The sequence below is a fragment of the Hippocampus comes genome, unplaced genomic scaffold (assembly GCF_001891065.2).
Source record: "Hippocampus comes isolate QL1 unplaced genomic scaffold, H_comes_QL1_v1.1 scaffold74, whole genome shotgun sequence".
NCBI classification, from domain to species: domain Eukaryota; kingdom Metazoa; phylum Chordata; class Actinopteri; order Syngnathiformes; family Syngnathidae; genus Hippocampus; species Hippocampus comes.
In genome coordinates, this window is record NW_017804812.1 from 534,065 (window position 1) to 547,126 (window position 13,062).

Genomic DNA, 13,062 nt, shown 5'->3' on the forward strand with positions numbered 1-13,062 from the left:
GGACCAAAAACCTCATGCAATCAAATAAATCCAGTGATTTTCATTGTTACGTATTTCACTTTAATGTGAAGATAAATAGAAAAAATCATTTTTCAAACAGATGAATATTGAATATACAGTAGGTAATAATAAAAAAAGTCAATTAAAAAAACATATCAGATCAACCTAGTTCATCAAACATGGTATTGCTCAAGTCCGTACTATGCAATGCAGTCATTGACTGGTAAAACGTTGGGGTCTTCATCTGTAGGTACTGAACAAAACACATCATTCCACTTCAAAACTTCCTATGAGGAAGGCATTGCATCATGTTGTTTGTCATTTCTTCAATGTTGAGACTTTATCTCCTCCACCTCTTTCTCCATCAGGTGGTATTCAACTGTCGATTCTGTGAGCTACACAGAAAAGAATACTGATGATTAGAAGAAATGAAGAATAAAATATATGAAGATAGACTACAACATATTGTCACCCAGACCTCTGTTCTCACCATGTCAATAAGAATTTCTATCTTCAATTTTAGGATATTGTTCTCTTCCTCCAGCTGCAAGTTTTTCTTCTTAAGACGTTCTACTTCTCGGACAGATACATTTCCACCTGATTCTGACCAGACAGAAAGAAGAAAATATATATAGTGATGCCACGCTGTTCATTAAAATGCATGTAAAAAGATAATGGCTTCTTCTAGTTCACGGATGTCCCATACAGGAGAACGATCAGTGTGATATTCTCTGCACTGGCCTATGATGCAACAATACTGTTTTTGTAATCACCTGTTAGCCAATGTCCATCTTCAAATTTCAAGGTATGCCCTCCAATGCACATTGAAGGAGGTCCATACTCGAGGCCCAGCTCTATTTCCCGTGTAGACCGGTCCAACTAAAATATTGGAGATTGGTCTTTCATATCCGTGCACTCTCCACACATCGATGCACTTCTTGGGAATATTTATTTTTGGAGCAAAAAAATCTTACTGTGTGAAGGCTCGATAACGATGGTGATTTCCGCGGAGGAATCTTCTTTGGACTGAACGACTTCCCAAATCGAGGGAGCTTCAGGGACATTTTGAGATCCTAAATAAGATGGAACACATATGTCAACATGACTGTTAGTGTTAACAGAGAGAATTAACGCTATGGCGTGATTTTGGTTTACTAGCGGGGTGCTATGCGGCTATTAATGCTAGGTAGCTAACCGTTACGATCTTACCCGGATAGTTCTCATACCTGACCTTTAATTGATATACCATCCACTTAGTGTCGTTTCAGTAGCTGTAGGTGACTCAAAGAGTTTATATTATGTATATTTACCTCCATACTGACAACTTGAATGAAATCTCTAACGACGTCGACTTCAGTGTAAACAGCGTAAGCGTAGTACTGCGCAAGTGCGAACGTTCCATTCAAAAAGAAGCAGTGTGAAAGTCTCTGCACTGGCCTATTTTAAAACAGGTAAAACTATCCCCACAAATTGAAGCCTAACAGTACCCTTACTCGTTAATTAGAACTGTCTGGAATTTAATATGCATTCATCAGTCTTTGTATGTTATTCTGTGACGTTTTAGCTTCTCCAAAAGAGACAGAACCCTGTAAAGACGAGAAAATGGAACGTTCGACATTGAATCACCATGGTGATGGCATTGCCTCCCACTGCATGAAATTGTTTAACCAAAAAAATGTTCGCTTTTGTCAGTAGTTTTATGTATTTTTCAGCAATGTCAGTGATGACATTGATATTATTAACATTGTAACCCGAGATAGACAAGCCCCAGTGGCCTAATGGATAAGGCACTGGCCTCCTAAGCCAGGGATTGTGGGTTCGAGTCCCATCTGGGGTGGTGCTTATTTTTTCCCCCAACGCTCGTGAAATCATTCTTACACTTCACGACACCTGCACTAGGAATATCTGCTTTCGGAAATACGCGACAATTGCAGGAAACTATCAACAAAAAATGGAGCAGCAGGGTATTAAACTGTGCATCCTTTTGAATGCTTTGGCTGCATCAGTGCACACTTGGCGTGAGTACTTTATTGATATTTGTAGTTAGATTAAGTAAAATCTAAATTCTTCTCTCAATTATACTTCTTAAAACTACACAAGGATTTTCTGTTAAATCTAATAATTTACATGTCAGAGCTTGCATATTTTATATATCCTACATACTTGGCCCAATACTCATTGAGACATGTTTATTGACCTCCAGGAGCAAAACAAGTCAAGCAAGAAGAACACAGAAACATGTTATTTAAATAATTGAATGCCGGTAACAGTGCTATATAACATGTGTTCCATAATGTGTGTTATTCAACCTCAACCCTGTGACCCTGAACCATCCTCTTACAATGACAGACCTCCAGGAGGCCACCGTGTACTGGGATGCTGCCCAGAAAAGGGTAATCCTGAAGGAGGGGGTGAAGGAGACAGAGGGTGGTGCGTATGGTTACTTCAATGATAGCCTTCACCTCACTGGTTGGAGCATTTTGGAGATTTGCGCTGGTTACGGAAGTGTCCAACAGCGAGATGAGACTACATTCTTTCTGGCTGGCTACCTAGAAGGCTACTTCACCGCCGGGTCAGAGGATGGGATTCGTTTTTATGGTGTAACCACAACAAAAAACAAACAAAAAAAAAATCCACGCTTTTTAAAAGCGCTGAAGTATTAAACACCACACAGTAAATTCCTTTTATTCAGAACAGGTGTAAAATTCACATAACGTTCTTAATTGTAAATCTAAATATGCTGTTTCACATGCGAAATACAGTAACAGAATAATCATGCTAGCACAGAGTAATAATACAAATAATGCAAATTTATATTGTACTGTTTTTTGTCTAAACTTTTATTTCATTGCAGGCAGATGTTTAATCATTACTCCAACATGTATCAACAGCTAATAAAGGATGAGAAGGTTCTGAATCCCTTGAAAATATTCCTAAGGTAAAGTTCACATTTACGTATCACATTAATAGAAGTGAATGCCTTGACTGTTTTTTTTTTCTCAGTATTTGAACAAAACTACATCACACCTTGTAAATCATGGCTACGATGTTGTCTGATCCACAGCAAACAGGACCAGTGGGCCAGAGAGCAAGTGAAGCTGAGACAGAACAGTGACTTCTTGTGGAAACATTTGGGACTGATCCTAGCCCAACTGGACGGCCTAAATGCTGGAGCTGCACAGTGGGCCAGAAGCAAACACATCGATGTGTGTAATGTGTTTTTTTGGGGATAATTATCACCCTGTCATCATACTGATCTCACGCTTCTCCCTTCCCAGCCATTGTCTGCATTTGCTGTTCAGTTTCTGAATGGTGTCGGTGACCTCCTGGACCTTGTCCCTGCATTGACACCTCGCCCCGACTCTGCCGGGCCCACTGCTTTCAGAATGCCCGGAATGGGCCACTGCACGGCTCTCATAAAGGTCAGGCCGGGTTCGCTTGGCACAAGCTTGCAGTCCAAATGAGAGTGAGGATACCTGTGAGCCAATGCAGGATAATCTTACCCAATGAGAAAATAGCATGACCAGATGCAAACTACAAATCATTGTTTTCGCCAGAAAATGAAATGGGACTAGATTATGAGGTAGCTTCATTCCAACCGTTTCTTCTCTGCGTCCCAGGTGACATCTGGCTTTGAGAATCTGCTGTTGGGCCACTCCAGCTGGTACAATTATGCGGCCACCATGCGCATCTATAAACACTGGGACCTCAGGGTGTCTCATGGGGCCACTGGAAAAATGTCATTCAGCAGTTACCCTGGTACACACATACACATTTCACCTTCAATATTAACAGTCACCTAATAAACACTGACTATTCCAGGTCAACGTCTTTCTGGGAGAAGATATCCAGAACCAAATGCACTGTGAACCTTGCCCTCTTAAAGTAATTCCTCTGCTCTGGCATGCAACGTGTGCACATCCGCATCCAAATCTCAGCCACAATGTCTAGCGTTTTGCCTCAAAGTCAGGTCAGAGCAGGCTAAGTCATTTCATCAGAAAAGATTTGTCAGAGCCCAGGTCAGGAAAAATCCTCTTACAGGCTCTGTTGCTATTCGAATACAACTTGTGCTATTTTTAGAGTGGGAAGGATGTGACTTCACTTTGTTACAATGAAGAGAATCCTTTCTTGCTCTATGACAGCATCAACTGTTTAAAACGAATGGCAGGGCAGGACCAGCAGATTCCCCGTGCGTTCGACCTCCCTTTCGTAATGTAATATAGGATCGTGAAATAACAATTGTCATTAGCATACAACAACAGGGATGCCCACTTCCTGCAAATAACAAAATCTCAGTACTGCATATTGCCTGCAAGCTACTTATTATCTTCCTCCTCATTCCACAGGCCTCCTTACATCTCTGGATGACTTCTACCTGCTCGGTAGCGGCCTGCTGCTGACTCAAACCTCGATCAGTGTCTTCAACACCTCCTTGTTTTCTCAGCTCAGCCCTCACAGCCTGTTGGCTTGGCAGAGAGTACGCCTGGCCAACAGCCTGGCGCACTGTGGCGAGGAGTGGGCGCAGATCTTCTCGAAATACAACTCGGGTTAGAACGAAAGCGATGGTTGTGACCAAGCTTCATTTTGCTTCACGGAATGTTCCTTCTGGGAATAAAGCCACATTTCTTACGTAACACAGGTACGTATAACAGCCAGTACATGGTGGTGGACCTGAGTAAGGTATCACCTGGACATAGTATCAGGACGGGAGGTTTGACTGTTGTGGAGCAGATCCCTGGGAAAGTTCTCCACACGGACCAGACTCAAGCTTTACGAGGAGGTGACACACAAACATCCACACATTTATGACAGTAATAGTCAGCCAAAAATGTAAGAGAGTAAATTGAGCTTCCTACCAACCTCTCTGTTGTTGTTTTATCTGGATACGATTTTCTTTTCTCTTTCAGGATACTGGCCGTCCTACAACATTCCATTTCATGTTGACATCTACAACCTGAGTGGGTACGATGTGATGTGGAGGAGATACGGCGAAGACTTTTCTTACGATCTTTGTCCCAGAGCCAAAATCCTCCGCAGGGATCAGGCCAAGGTGTTTGACCTCAAGTCCCTCAAGCACATCATGCGATACAACAGTAAGTGCAATGATATAATCTTTCATGTTGTTCAAAAATGAACCTTTGTCAAGACACAATAGGCTCTATTTTTGTCACTGGTGCAGAGGCGCCGTTGTGGGCGTGAACAAAGTAGACTCCTCTCATTTTCTTGAAATATGGCACATATCATATAGCAAAACAACCATTTACACAAACATCTATGGACAATGCCGATGACAGGCTTGAGAACGAACGAAATAATGTTTTGGATCAACCAAAATGCAGACACAGACAAAAAGTGAGCAATGGAAATGTTCATCAAAAACACAGAAGGAAAAACAAGGCATAAACAAAAAACGCTTGCAAAAGACAAATTAATAGTAACACTGAGACACAAATGAAGTGACACGAAGGCAATTTACATGACAAAAAAAAAAAATTAAAATGACAAAATTCCAATACTTGCAAAACGAGGAACTAAAAGAGCAAAACGACTATGAACGAGAGGTCTCGAACGTAACACTTGAGCATAAACGGCGAGCAAGGTTAATAATTTGACATACTTGGCAGTCCTTAAATACTTGATTTGAAACCACACAGTTGCACGGCTGAAGAGGCACGCCCTCCACACCAGCTGGTGCTGAAAAAAAAAAATAATAATAATTTGAAACTGGAACCAATTGTGTGGCTGCAAGACGCGTATCTTACATCGGATGTGTTTCAGACTACAAAAGAGATCCTTATGCCAAGGGCCATCCATGCAAAACCATTTGTTGCCGTAACGACCTGCGCCTAAGGAGACCACGCCCCGCCGGGTGTTATGACACGAAGGTAAATCAATGTATTTTTGTGACCGTCGATTGTGCCGCTTCGGTCAAAATGACCTGATGGGAGATTTGGGGAGCAGAGTTAAAACATGATGTTCATCATCTTGTCTGTTGCATCCAATTTACCGCTCCTGTCTCATGACACAGGTGACCGACTACCAGATGGCTCTCCGGCTGGTCGCGGAAGCAATAAACGGCCCCACAACGCAGGGGGGTCTGCGACCATTCTCATGGCGCTCCTTTAACATCACCACGCACGAGGGTCTTCCTCTCAAGTACAACTTTTCCTTTGTCATTATGAAACACGCTCTCCAGCGACCCTAAATGTGCCTGCCATCGCCTCTTTCGTGTTTAGTTCTAACTACATTGGAACAATGTCATGTTTTGTCCGTTTTTTTTTTTTTTGTGTGTGCAAGAATTAGCTCATTGGCATTCGACACAAAGAGAAATGACACAGGTTGTTTGCAGATTGGGTCGAGCGGGTCTTTGGATACAATGCAAAGTGTTTTTCCCCAGAGGAGGGGGGGATACTGACCTTTTCCTCCAGCATCACCCGTAAATGTTAATGTTTAACTCTCAGTGAAATCACCGCAGGGCTTGTTTGACACGGAGCGCTTTGATGGGACAGGACACACTATGTGGCTTTTACTCCCGACACCAATGGGCCAAGGTTTTCCTTTTATGGTTTGCCAAACAATTGTGGTTGAATAATTCCTGCATTCAGTCTCCACCTTGACTCTCTGGTAATCTTGATTGAGGGTTTTTATTGTGTCTGTGACCATCCAGGCAAACAATGTACTTCTGTTTCAAGAGTCTCAAGGAATCTCATAAGACATGTTGACTGTTGTACTTCTTGTACACAGTGTTTATAATCGAAAGACGTAATACACTAATGTGCACCGTTGAAGTGAATTTGTTTTTGACTTTGTTTGCGGAGCACCTTTGTTTCGCCTGCATGTTTCATTTTCACTTCCTCCTGAAGTTGAGCAAGACGCTCAACAGTGAATACCCAGTTGAGCAACATAGTCAAGGAGCTTTGAGTCTGTACGTTGAAGAGGAGCCAAGTACTCACACTGTTTATATGAAATCGAGCAGGTCTGGCACAGGGGGGGGGGGGTCTCTGTTGTCATAAACGATATCAGAACTATTTCTGACCTAAATTTCAAATTTAATTGGATTTATTTACTGGCAAAAGTCTATTGTGCTTCCAGCACGTGTACATGTTAATGTTGGATTTTCTTATCCAATTATATTTCGGACATGTGCTGCCATGTCAATGTAATCTGCCCAGGACCTTCAAAATTAGTTGTGCTGGCTGATGAAAAACGAAATCAGTTTAATTAACCGATCATCTTTTAGATTTGTTTTTAGATAATCCACAAATTGGCTCTCAATGATTAAGGATTTGTCCTTCCTCTGATGGTTAGTCAAAAAAATAATAATGTTAAAGCCAAGTTCGACCAGCAGAACTCGTCTGGTGCAATCTGCAAACATGAATCGATAGAATATTCGGCATCTCTGCTGAGTGTGGTGCATTTCATTGACGTTTTCGTGCGGATTCGGAATTGCAGATGACGTACGTGAGATTCAACAGCATTGATGGCTTCTCTAATTGCGACTCGAATTAGATTCCGATTCTCAACGGAAGGCGCAAGGTAGCAAATGCACAGCCTGCAAACTGCAGAGGAAAAGAAAAAAAAAATACCAAGACCAAAATGCACCGGGCTCTTTCCAGGCCACGCCTAGAACCGCTGCGGGTTGGTAAGCGATAGAAAACGCGGAGGCACCAACTCGCTGGGCTCCACTCGGCGAGTAGAAGCGCCCTTTTCCAAATGGCAACCACGGCGGACGACGAGTGGGAACCTGCGCTCCACGGCTGCCACCACCACCACAACAACAACAACAATAATAACAACAATAACAAAGACAACGAGGCGGGGGAGACCGCGACCTCCGCGCCGGCCAGCTCGACCGAACCCGGGGGGAAGACGTCGCATAACCTCGGTAACGGTTCGGTCATCAACCCCGGCGGTGGAAATAATGGGAAATGGGTTCGGCTGAACGTCGGCGGAACCGTATTCCTGACGACGAGGCAGACGCTCCTAAAAGAGCAAACTTCGTTCCTGTACCGACTGTGCCAGCAGCAAGACCTGCACTCGGACACGGTGAGCCCGACCAGGACACCCCGGTCTACACTTAACCGTATACAGGTCGTTAAAACCAACCCAAGATCCATTCTGCACTTTTTATACCGCCCACCCCCCCAAAAAAATCCCATGGCGCACCTGCATAATGTAATATTGTCCCTACAATGTGGCTAATTACCATAATAACTGCTGTTATAACCGCTGTAGTCAAATTCTATTTCGTAAATAGCCCTCTGAAAGTCCTAATCTGACCTATTAAACTTGCTCTCATTGTCTTTTGTGTGTAAAACAGTGCTTCTCAATTCTTTGAAGAACATACTTGGCTCTCCCCTCCTCTTCCCATGACTATAAACATTCTCATTTGTCTATAAGCTGTTTATAAGTACATCTCTGCTTTGTAAATATGCAAGAAAACGAACAAAGGGGAAAAAAATAGACCAACGAACTGCCTCCTACTGTAGTGGATGTGTAATTACATATTAAAATAAAATATAAAATCCAAGCATGTCCTGCAGTTCACGTGCACCACCCCTAGCATTGCACTGCACCCTACCAGGTCGGCCCACCCACGTATTATATTTATTTATTCAATATCCAACGAGTGGACTGAATTGTTCATGTGCTAGTACATTTTTTTCCCACACCAGTATAACAATTCAGTGTACTAGTCGTCTTCATCTTATTACAAACACGCAAATCCTGAATATGGTCCATCACTATATGACATATACCGTATATTGAGTTTAGCGAACCATCGTCGTTCAACTACTGCCCTGAATTGTCTTACAAATGAGGACAAAAGAAAGTACGAGTGCATGGACTTTTCACCGCACTAGTACGATACCAAATAAATGCATCGATGGCTCGCCAATGTAGAATTAAGTCATAAGTGATCTTAAAAACAAGGAGGCAAATGTAAAAAAAAAAAGCGTTTTGTCTCCATCTTATCACATCCACTCCTATTTGCTATGCTTCATGCATAGCGCAAAGTGCATGTGTGTTTCTCAGCATCCTTCCATGGTGTGAGTGGAGCCGGAGTCAGATGGAGGAACACGTGCCTTCTCTTCTGCAGGGGAGGGGGCGCGGGTGGGGGTGGGGGGGGGGCTGCAGAGTCCCAGTGGCTCGACAGCAGAGAGAGCGACATCCTCTTCAAGTGCGGCATTCCCGAAGATTACAAATGGGATGCATTTGAAATGATGCTGCTTTTGTTATTCTGCGTCTGCCATTGAGATGTTGATAAGCGTGTGCGACAGGAGGAGAGGATGCTTGGGGTCGAATGGCGTTGCTCATTGCCTCTTCTTCAAAATGCCACTGAACATCAATAGGGGCTGGATGGGGGGGGGGTTGCATCTGGCATTTGGAGTACATGACAAAATGTACTTTTTGCAGTGTCATATTATTGGTGGTCAGAATCTTCATATTCAAGGTCACAAAGACACTTGATAATAATGAATGTGGCGTTTATTTGGAGCGTTGCATTCATTTCTACGTAAGTCCACGTTGTCCGGCTTACATTCACATTGTTTTTCTTAAAACAACGGATCGCATAGGATACGCAATTTGCAGTATTGCTAAGGAATTCATGGCGGACCGACCCGCAGTAAATTGGAACCTGCAATTCATTATTCAAGCACGATTAACCCTTTTTTTCCACTGCAAAGTAAATCTCTTGTCACTTGTACTTTTTTTTTTTTTCTGGACACTACTCAGCTATTTGTGTCCTGCATAAAATAAATCAATTCCTTATTCTTTTTGTGGCACTGTCGAGATGCTTTGCAGCTTTTTGGCTGTTGCATTTCATTTTTTTTTTTTAAACTCTGCTGTAAATGTCAACTTTATAGATGCCTATAAAGTTCTTTACCATGATACACAAATTTATTTCCCGATGAGAGGTGAAAAGGGAGCCATCTATGACGTACGGCGTTTTTGGTTTGTTTTTTTTTAATGGGAGCAACACGGCTGGCACATATTTGAGCTTTCTGTCTGAAGCCAAGTCCTATTTGTGGAAATTGAATTGTCAATTAACTCTAATCGAAGCCACGCGGCTTTTTCAGCATTTTTTTTTCCTCTCCCCTTTTCCTCAGCCGCCTCTCATTCTTTCTCCCGACGGCAGCAGGCCTTGAACTCTGAAGGAGATCGAGCGCGTGCTCGTCGCCTCCATCACACTTGCTCTAACACGAGACAAGTCATCGGCGAGGTCGGACATGGTTTCTAGATATCGAAGGTCTTTAGTATCAGATGGCGGGCTTTCCCCCCCTGCTCGAGAGTCACGCCTGAGTGGTTTTATCCTATATCAGGCAGTCATTACTCCAGTTGTTTCCTCATCTGTGGCACAAGCGCTGCATTTAAAAAAGAGACACGCTTGGGTTTCCGCGCAGGGTGACGTTTGACTGAGGTCGAGGTTGTCAAATAAATGCAGAGCAGCGGTTCAGTTGCCAGCTTGCCCGGAACGGAAATGTAGTTTGATTGCATAATCGGTATGTTGCAAGCAAATTCTGGTCTCAGTGGCTTGAGTGATAACAGTGTGAGATTGCGAGGTAGTAATCATTTTTTATTCCGCAGGGGGAATCTTCCAAATCCTTTCTATTCACAATTAGCGCGCACAAACCTCCGAAATTTAACTGCCCACGCTAGCCCGCTCTGTTCCGACATCACTTTTCCCATATCGAGTAAAAATAGCCCCGAATGGGATACGTTTCAAATGATCCCGCCCACTGGGCCACTTCGCCACTGGAGAGGTTTTTAATTCCACATCAAGTCAAAGTTTATGCTCGCTTGACAACTTGCTTACACAGTCATTCTTCATCGGCTTTCAAACAATTGAATTGCAAGTTGTCGCCTTTACGTCAAACAGACCAGCAAAAACAAACCTCATTTCAAACTCGAAGCTTGTCAACCCTTTTGAGGGACAGCGGTGACGACAGTGGATGGTTTACCATGTTATCGGGTTACAAGGGTGCGTGAAAGGGTTCATTCATTTTTTTTTTTTGGAGCGGGTTGTGTTTTCTTTTTGAAAATCCCATTTTACGTGAGCTTTAATCCGTTTTAGTATCAGTTGTCAGGGTGCCCCGAGCCAATTACATGGTGAAGGTAATGTCCATCTTGATGCTCGGATGATGTGACGATGATCAAGGTGTAACAGGATTGGGGGATTGCAGATTAGAATCACATCATCCCGTTGACATAGGTTGTGTGTGTGTGTGTGTTTAGTATTGGACGCCGATTTAAAGATTTCAGCAGCTCACGGAGGTCAATTTGAAAAAAAAAAAAGTCGTGCCCGTGCGCATTTCTGCCTTTTCCCGCCCCTTTTCGGTTGACTTGGAAGTGTTTCGCCCGTCGCGCTCTGCCAATTGTGGATTCCGCCGCGAGTCTGAACTCGCTTCATCACCTCATCTGTGTCGTGGGATGATATAAACACACAGGGAGACATGTTTACTTCAAAAAAAAAAAAAAACACACACACACACAATACGATTACTTGATGAACCATTTTGATGCATTCGTGCAGTGATTCCTAAACCCGCGGGCTGTGATGACGCCCAAGTAGCCAATTCCGTTGAGAGAACGCAGATAGACTTTGCGTTAGTTCCCAACGGATGTGTGTACTTAACCTCTCCGTGGGGGGTGGCTGGGGGGGGGGGGGGGGTAAACACGTTCTCTCTAATATCCTCTCCAGTACAGTCGAGGTGAAAAACAACATCTTGCGGACACACTCTTACAGTGTGTATTGAAACATGGCTAAAAAGGCTTCGAATGACTGAGTTACGTAATACGTTTCCGTACACAAAGTGACACCCTAGCTTATACCATTTTTTTTTGTGTTTTTTTTTTTTTTTTTATGAAACTGACACAACCAGGAAGCTCCTGCCCACACTGGCGAGTCACGTTAAGTCTTCAAACACCACCACCACCGCCCTTCCACTCACATTGTGGATTTCGCTTGCAGACGGACACTCCCAAAACATACTAATGTGATTATGCTGCAGCTGGCCTTATTCTCCCGACACATCGTCATTTGTGTCCTCATCCGTCACCGAGATAGTCAAAAGTTTTGGTGCGTTCGAAGCCTTTCATGTCGCCCTTCTCGTTTCCCCTTCCTTAAAATTCCGACCCTGGTCAAACAAATGACATCTGAAGAGTGAGTGACCGCAGAAGGTTTTTGTGCCAGCCAAATGTTCACGGCGGTGCTAAATTTTCTGGTTCTCTCATGCGACAACAGGATGAGACGGGCGCCTACGTGATCGACCGAGACCCCACCTACTTCGGACCCATCCTCAACTACCTGCGACACGGCAAACTGGTCTACAACAAGGAGCTAGCGGAAGAAGGTGCCGCTACTTTTGACTCTTTATAGACTCCACCTGGTCGTTTTTGTCGAGACGAAAAAGCACTCTTAACCCACTCCACACCACAGGATCATCTTTTAGAGACACTTTGGTTGAAAAGAATAACATCGACTTTGTGCCATGCCACTTCTGCTATTAATTAATATTCATTTCGGGTGTCAAATTTGTGAAAAATGAAATTGAGCGCTTGGAGGCCGGCCGCCGTCGGCGCACACGAGCTGACCTGTCACGTTCTTTTTGTTCCAAGGAGTCCTGGAGGAGGCCGAGTTCTACAACATCACCCCGCTCATTAAACTCATCAAGGAGCGGATCATCGAGAGGGACTCCAAGTCCACGCAGGTATAACCCACACTGATGTTTTTCCGTCACAGCTTTACCGAAGAAATCAATCAGAAGTCGAACTCTGGATGAAGATGCTTTTTTTCAACTATATGGCACTTTTTTTTTTTTTCATCTACACCCACGTTGCCATCAAGGCAACCATCTGGAAGAATTCCCAATTCGTGACTGGAGATTTTTCCGCTTCTCGAAGGAGAATGCTGCGGCCGCCTGTGTGTCTCTCTCTCTCTCTCTTTTTTTTTTCAGGGTGGTTGCACTCACACTTATATAATCACGGCCATCCCCGGCATACTCCCACTCTGCCTGTGTTGCGTTGTACTGCACTTAACTGTACATGCCCGGGAGGGGG

General features: G+C 43.6%; 3 protein-coding genes, 1 long non-coding RNA gene and 1 other non-coding gene across 11 annotated transcripts in view; 3 read left to right on the plus strand and 2 right to left on the minus strand.

Annotated features, from left to right (window-relative positions):
- Positions 1–37: 37 nt before the first annotated feature.
- On the minus strand, positions 38–1,417 carry cby1 (chibby 1, beta catenin antagonist). Of its 3 annotated transcripts, none has more exons than XM_019863868.1 (5): positions 1,311–1,417; positions 975–1,073; positions 774–879; positions 491–603; positions 38–395 (listed from the first exon to the last, which is right to left on the minus strand). In XM_019863868.1, the coding sequence occupies exons 1-5, from the start codon at positions 1,314–1,316 to the stop codon at positions 327–329; spliced, it is 393 nt and encodes a 130-aa protein (XP_019719427.1). In that variant the 5' UTR covers positions 1,317–1,417; the 3' UTR covers positions 38–326. The 3 variants fall into 3 exon arrangements, with proteins under 3 accessions (XP_019719427.1, XP_019719420.1, XP_019719436.1); XM_019863861.1 differs by having other exon boundaries at positions 1,232–1,381; XM_019863877.1 differs by having other exon boundaries at positions 1,227–1,378.
- Positions 1,418–1,712: 295 nt separating this feature from the next.
- Positions 1,713–6,985, plus strand: plbd1b (phospholipase B domain containing 1b). The gene is made up of 11 exons (XM_019863849.1): positions 1,713–2,018; positions 2,350–2,572; positions 2,855–2,938; positions 3,065–3,206; positions 3,279–3,422; positions 3,621–3,759; positions 4,347–4,547; positions 4,640–4,780; positions 4,908–5,093; positions 5,779–5,885; positions 6,029–6,985. The coding sequence occupies exons 1-11, from the start codon at positions 1,952–1,954 to the stop codon at positions 6,203–6,205; spliced, it is 1,611 nt and encodes a 536-aa protein (XP_019719408.1). The 5' UTR covers positions 1,713–1,951; the 3' UTR covers positions 6,206–6,985.
- On the plus strand, positions 1,765–1,837 carry trnar-ccu (transfer RNA arginine (anticodon CCU)). Its single transcript has one exon. It is a non-coding gene; the product is annotated as a tRNA-Arg (tRNA).
- Positions 3,672–5,779, minus strand: LOC109512269 (uncharacterized). The gene is made up of 4 exons (XR_002167488.1): positions 5,651–5,779; positions 4,861–5,068; positions 4,688–4,768; positions 3,672–3,756 (listed from the first exon to the last, which is right to left on the minus strand). It is a non-coding gene; the product is annotated as an uncharacterized LOC109512269 (long non-coding RNA).
- A 486-nt stretch (positions 6,986–7,471) lies between the features above and the next one.
- kctd17 (potassium channel tetramerization domain containing 17) overlaps positions 7,472–13,062 on the plus strand; it is a 10,191-nt gene continuing 4,600 nt past the window's right edge. For 2 of the 5 annotated variants that reach the window (XM_019863913.1, XM_019863920.1), the window contains exons 1-3: positions 7,476–8,046; positions 12,248–12,356; positions 12,622–12,713. In XM_019863913.1, the coding sequence (XP_019719472.1) occupies positions 7,714–8,046; positions 12,248–12,356; positions 12,622–12,713 (534 nt within the window). In that variant the 5' untranslated portion in view covers positions 7,476–7,713. Of the gene's footprint in view, positions 8,047–12,247; positions 12,357–12,621; positions 12,714–13,062 lie in introns of all 5 variants that reach the window. The other 3 variants (XM_019863929.1, XM_019863935.1, XM_019863944.1) reach the window with 2 other exon arrangements.

Excerpts from the sequence above, each read along its gene's own strand:
- plbd1b (XM_019863849.1), top strand. The coding sequence starts at position 1,952 with ATGGAGCAGCAGGGTATTAAACTGTGCATCCTTTTGAATGCTTTGGCT. Across the intron at positions 4,781-4,907 it reads GACTCAAGCTTTACGAGGAG|GATACTGGCCGTCCTACAAC; the intron begins GTGACACACAAA and ends TTTCTCTTTCAG. Across the intron at positions 5,886-6,028 it reads CCGGGTGTTATGACACGAAG|GTGACCGACTACCAGATGGC; the intron begins GTAAATCAATGT and ends CTCATGACACAG.
- cby1 (XM_019863861.1), bottom strand. Across the intron at positions 880-974 it reads CGTTATCGAGCCTTCACACA|TTGGACCGGTCTACACGGGA; the intron begins GTAAGATTTTTT and ends CCAATATTTTAG. Across the intron at positions 396-490 it reads TAGAAATTCTTATTGACATG|CTCACAGAATCGACAGTTGA; the intron begins GTGAGAACAGAG and ends TTTTCTGTGTAG.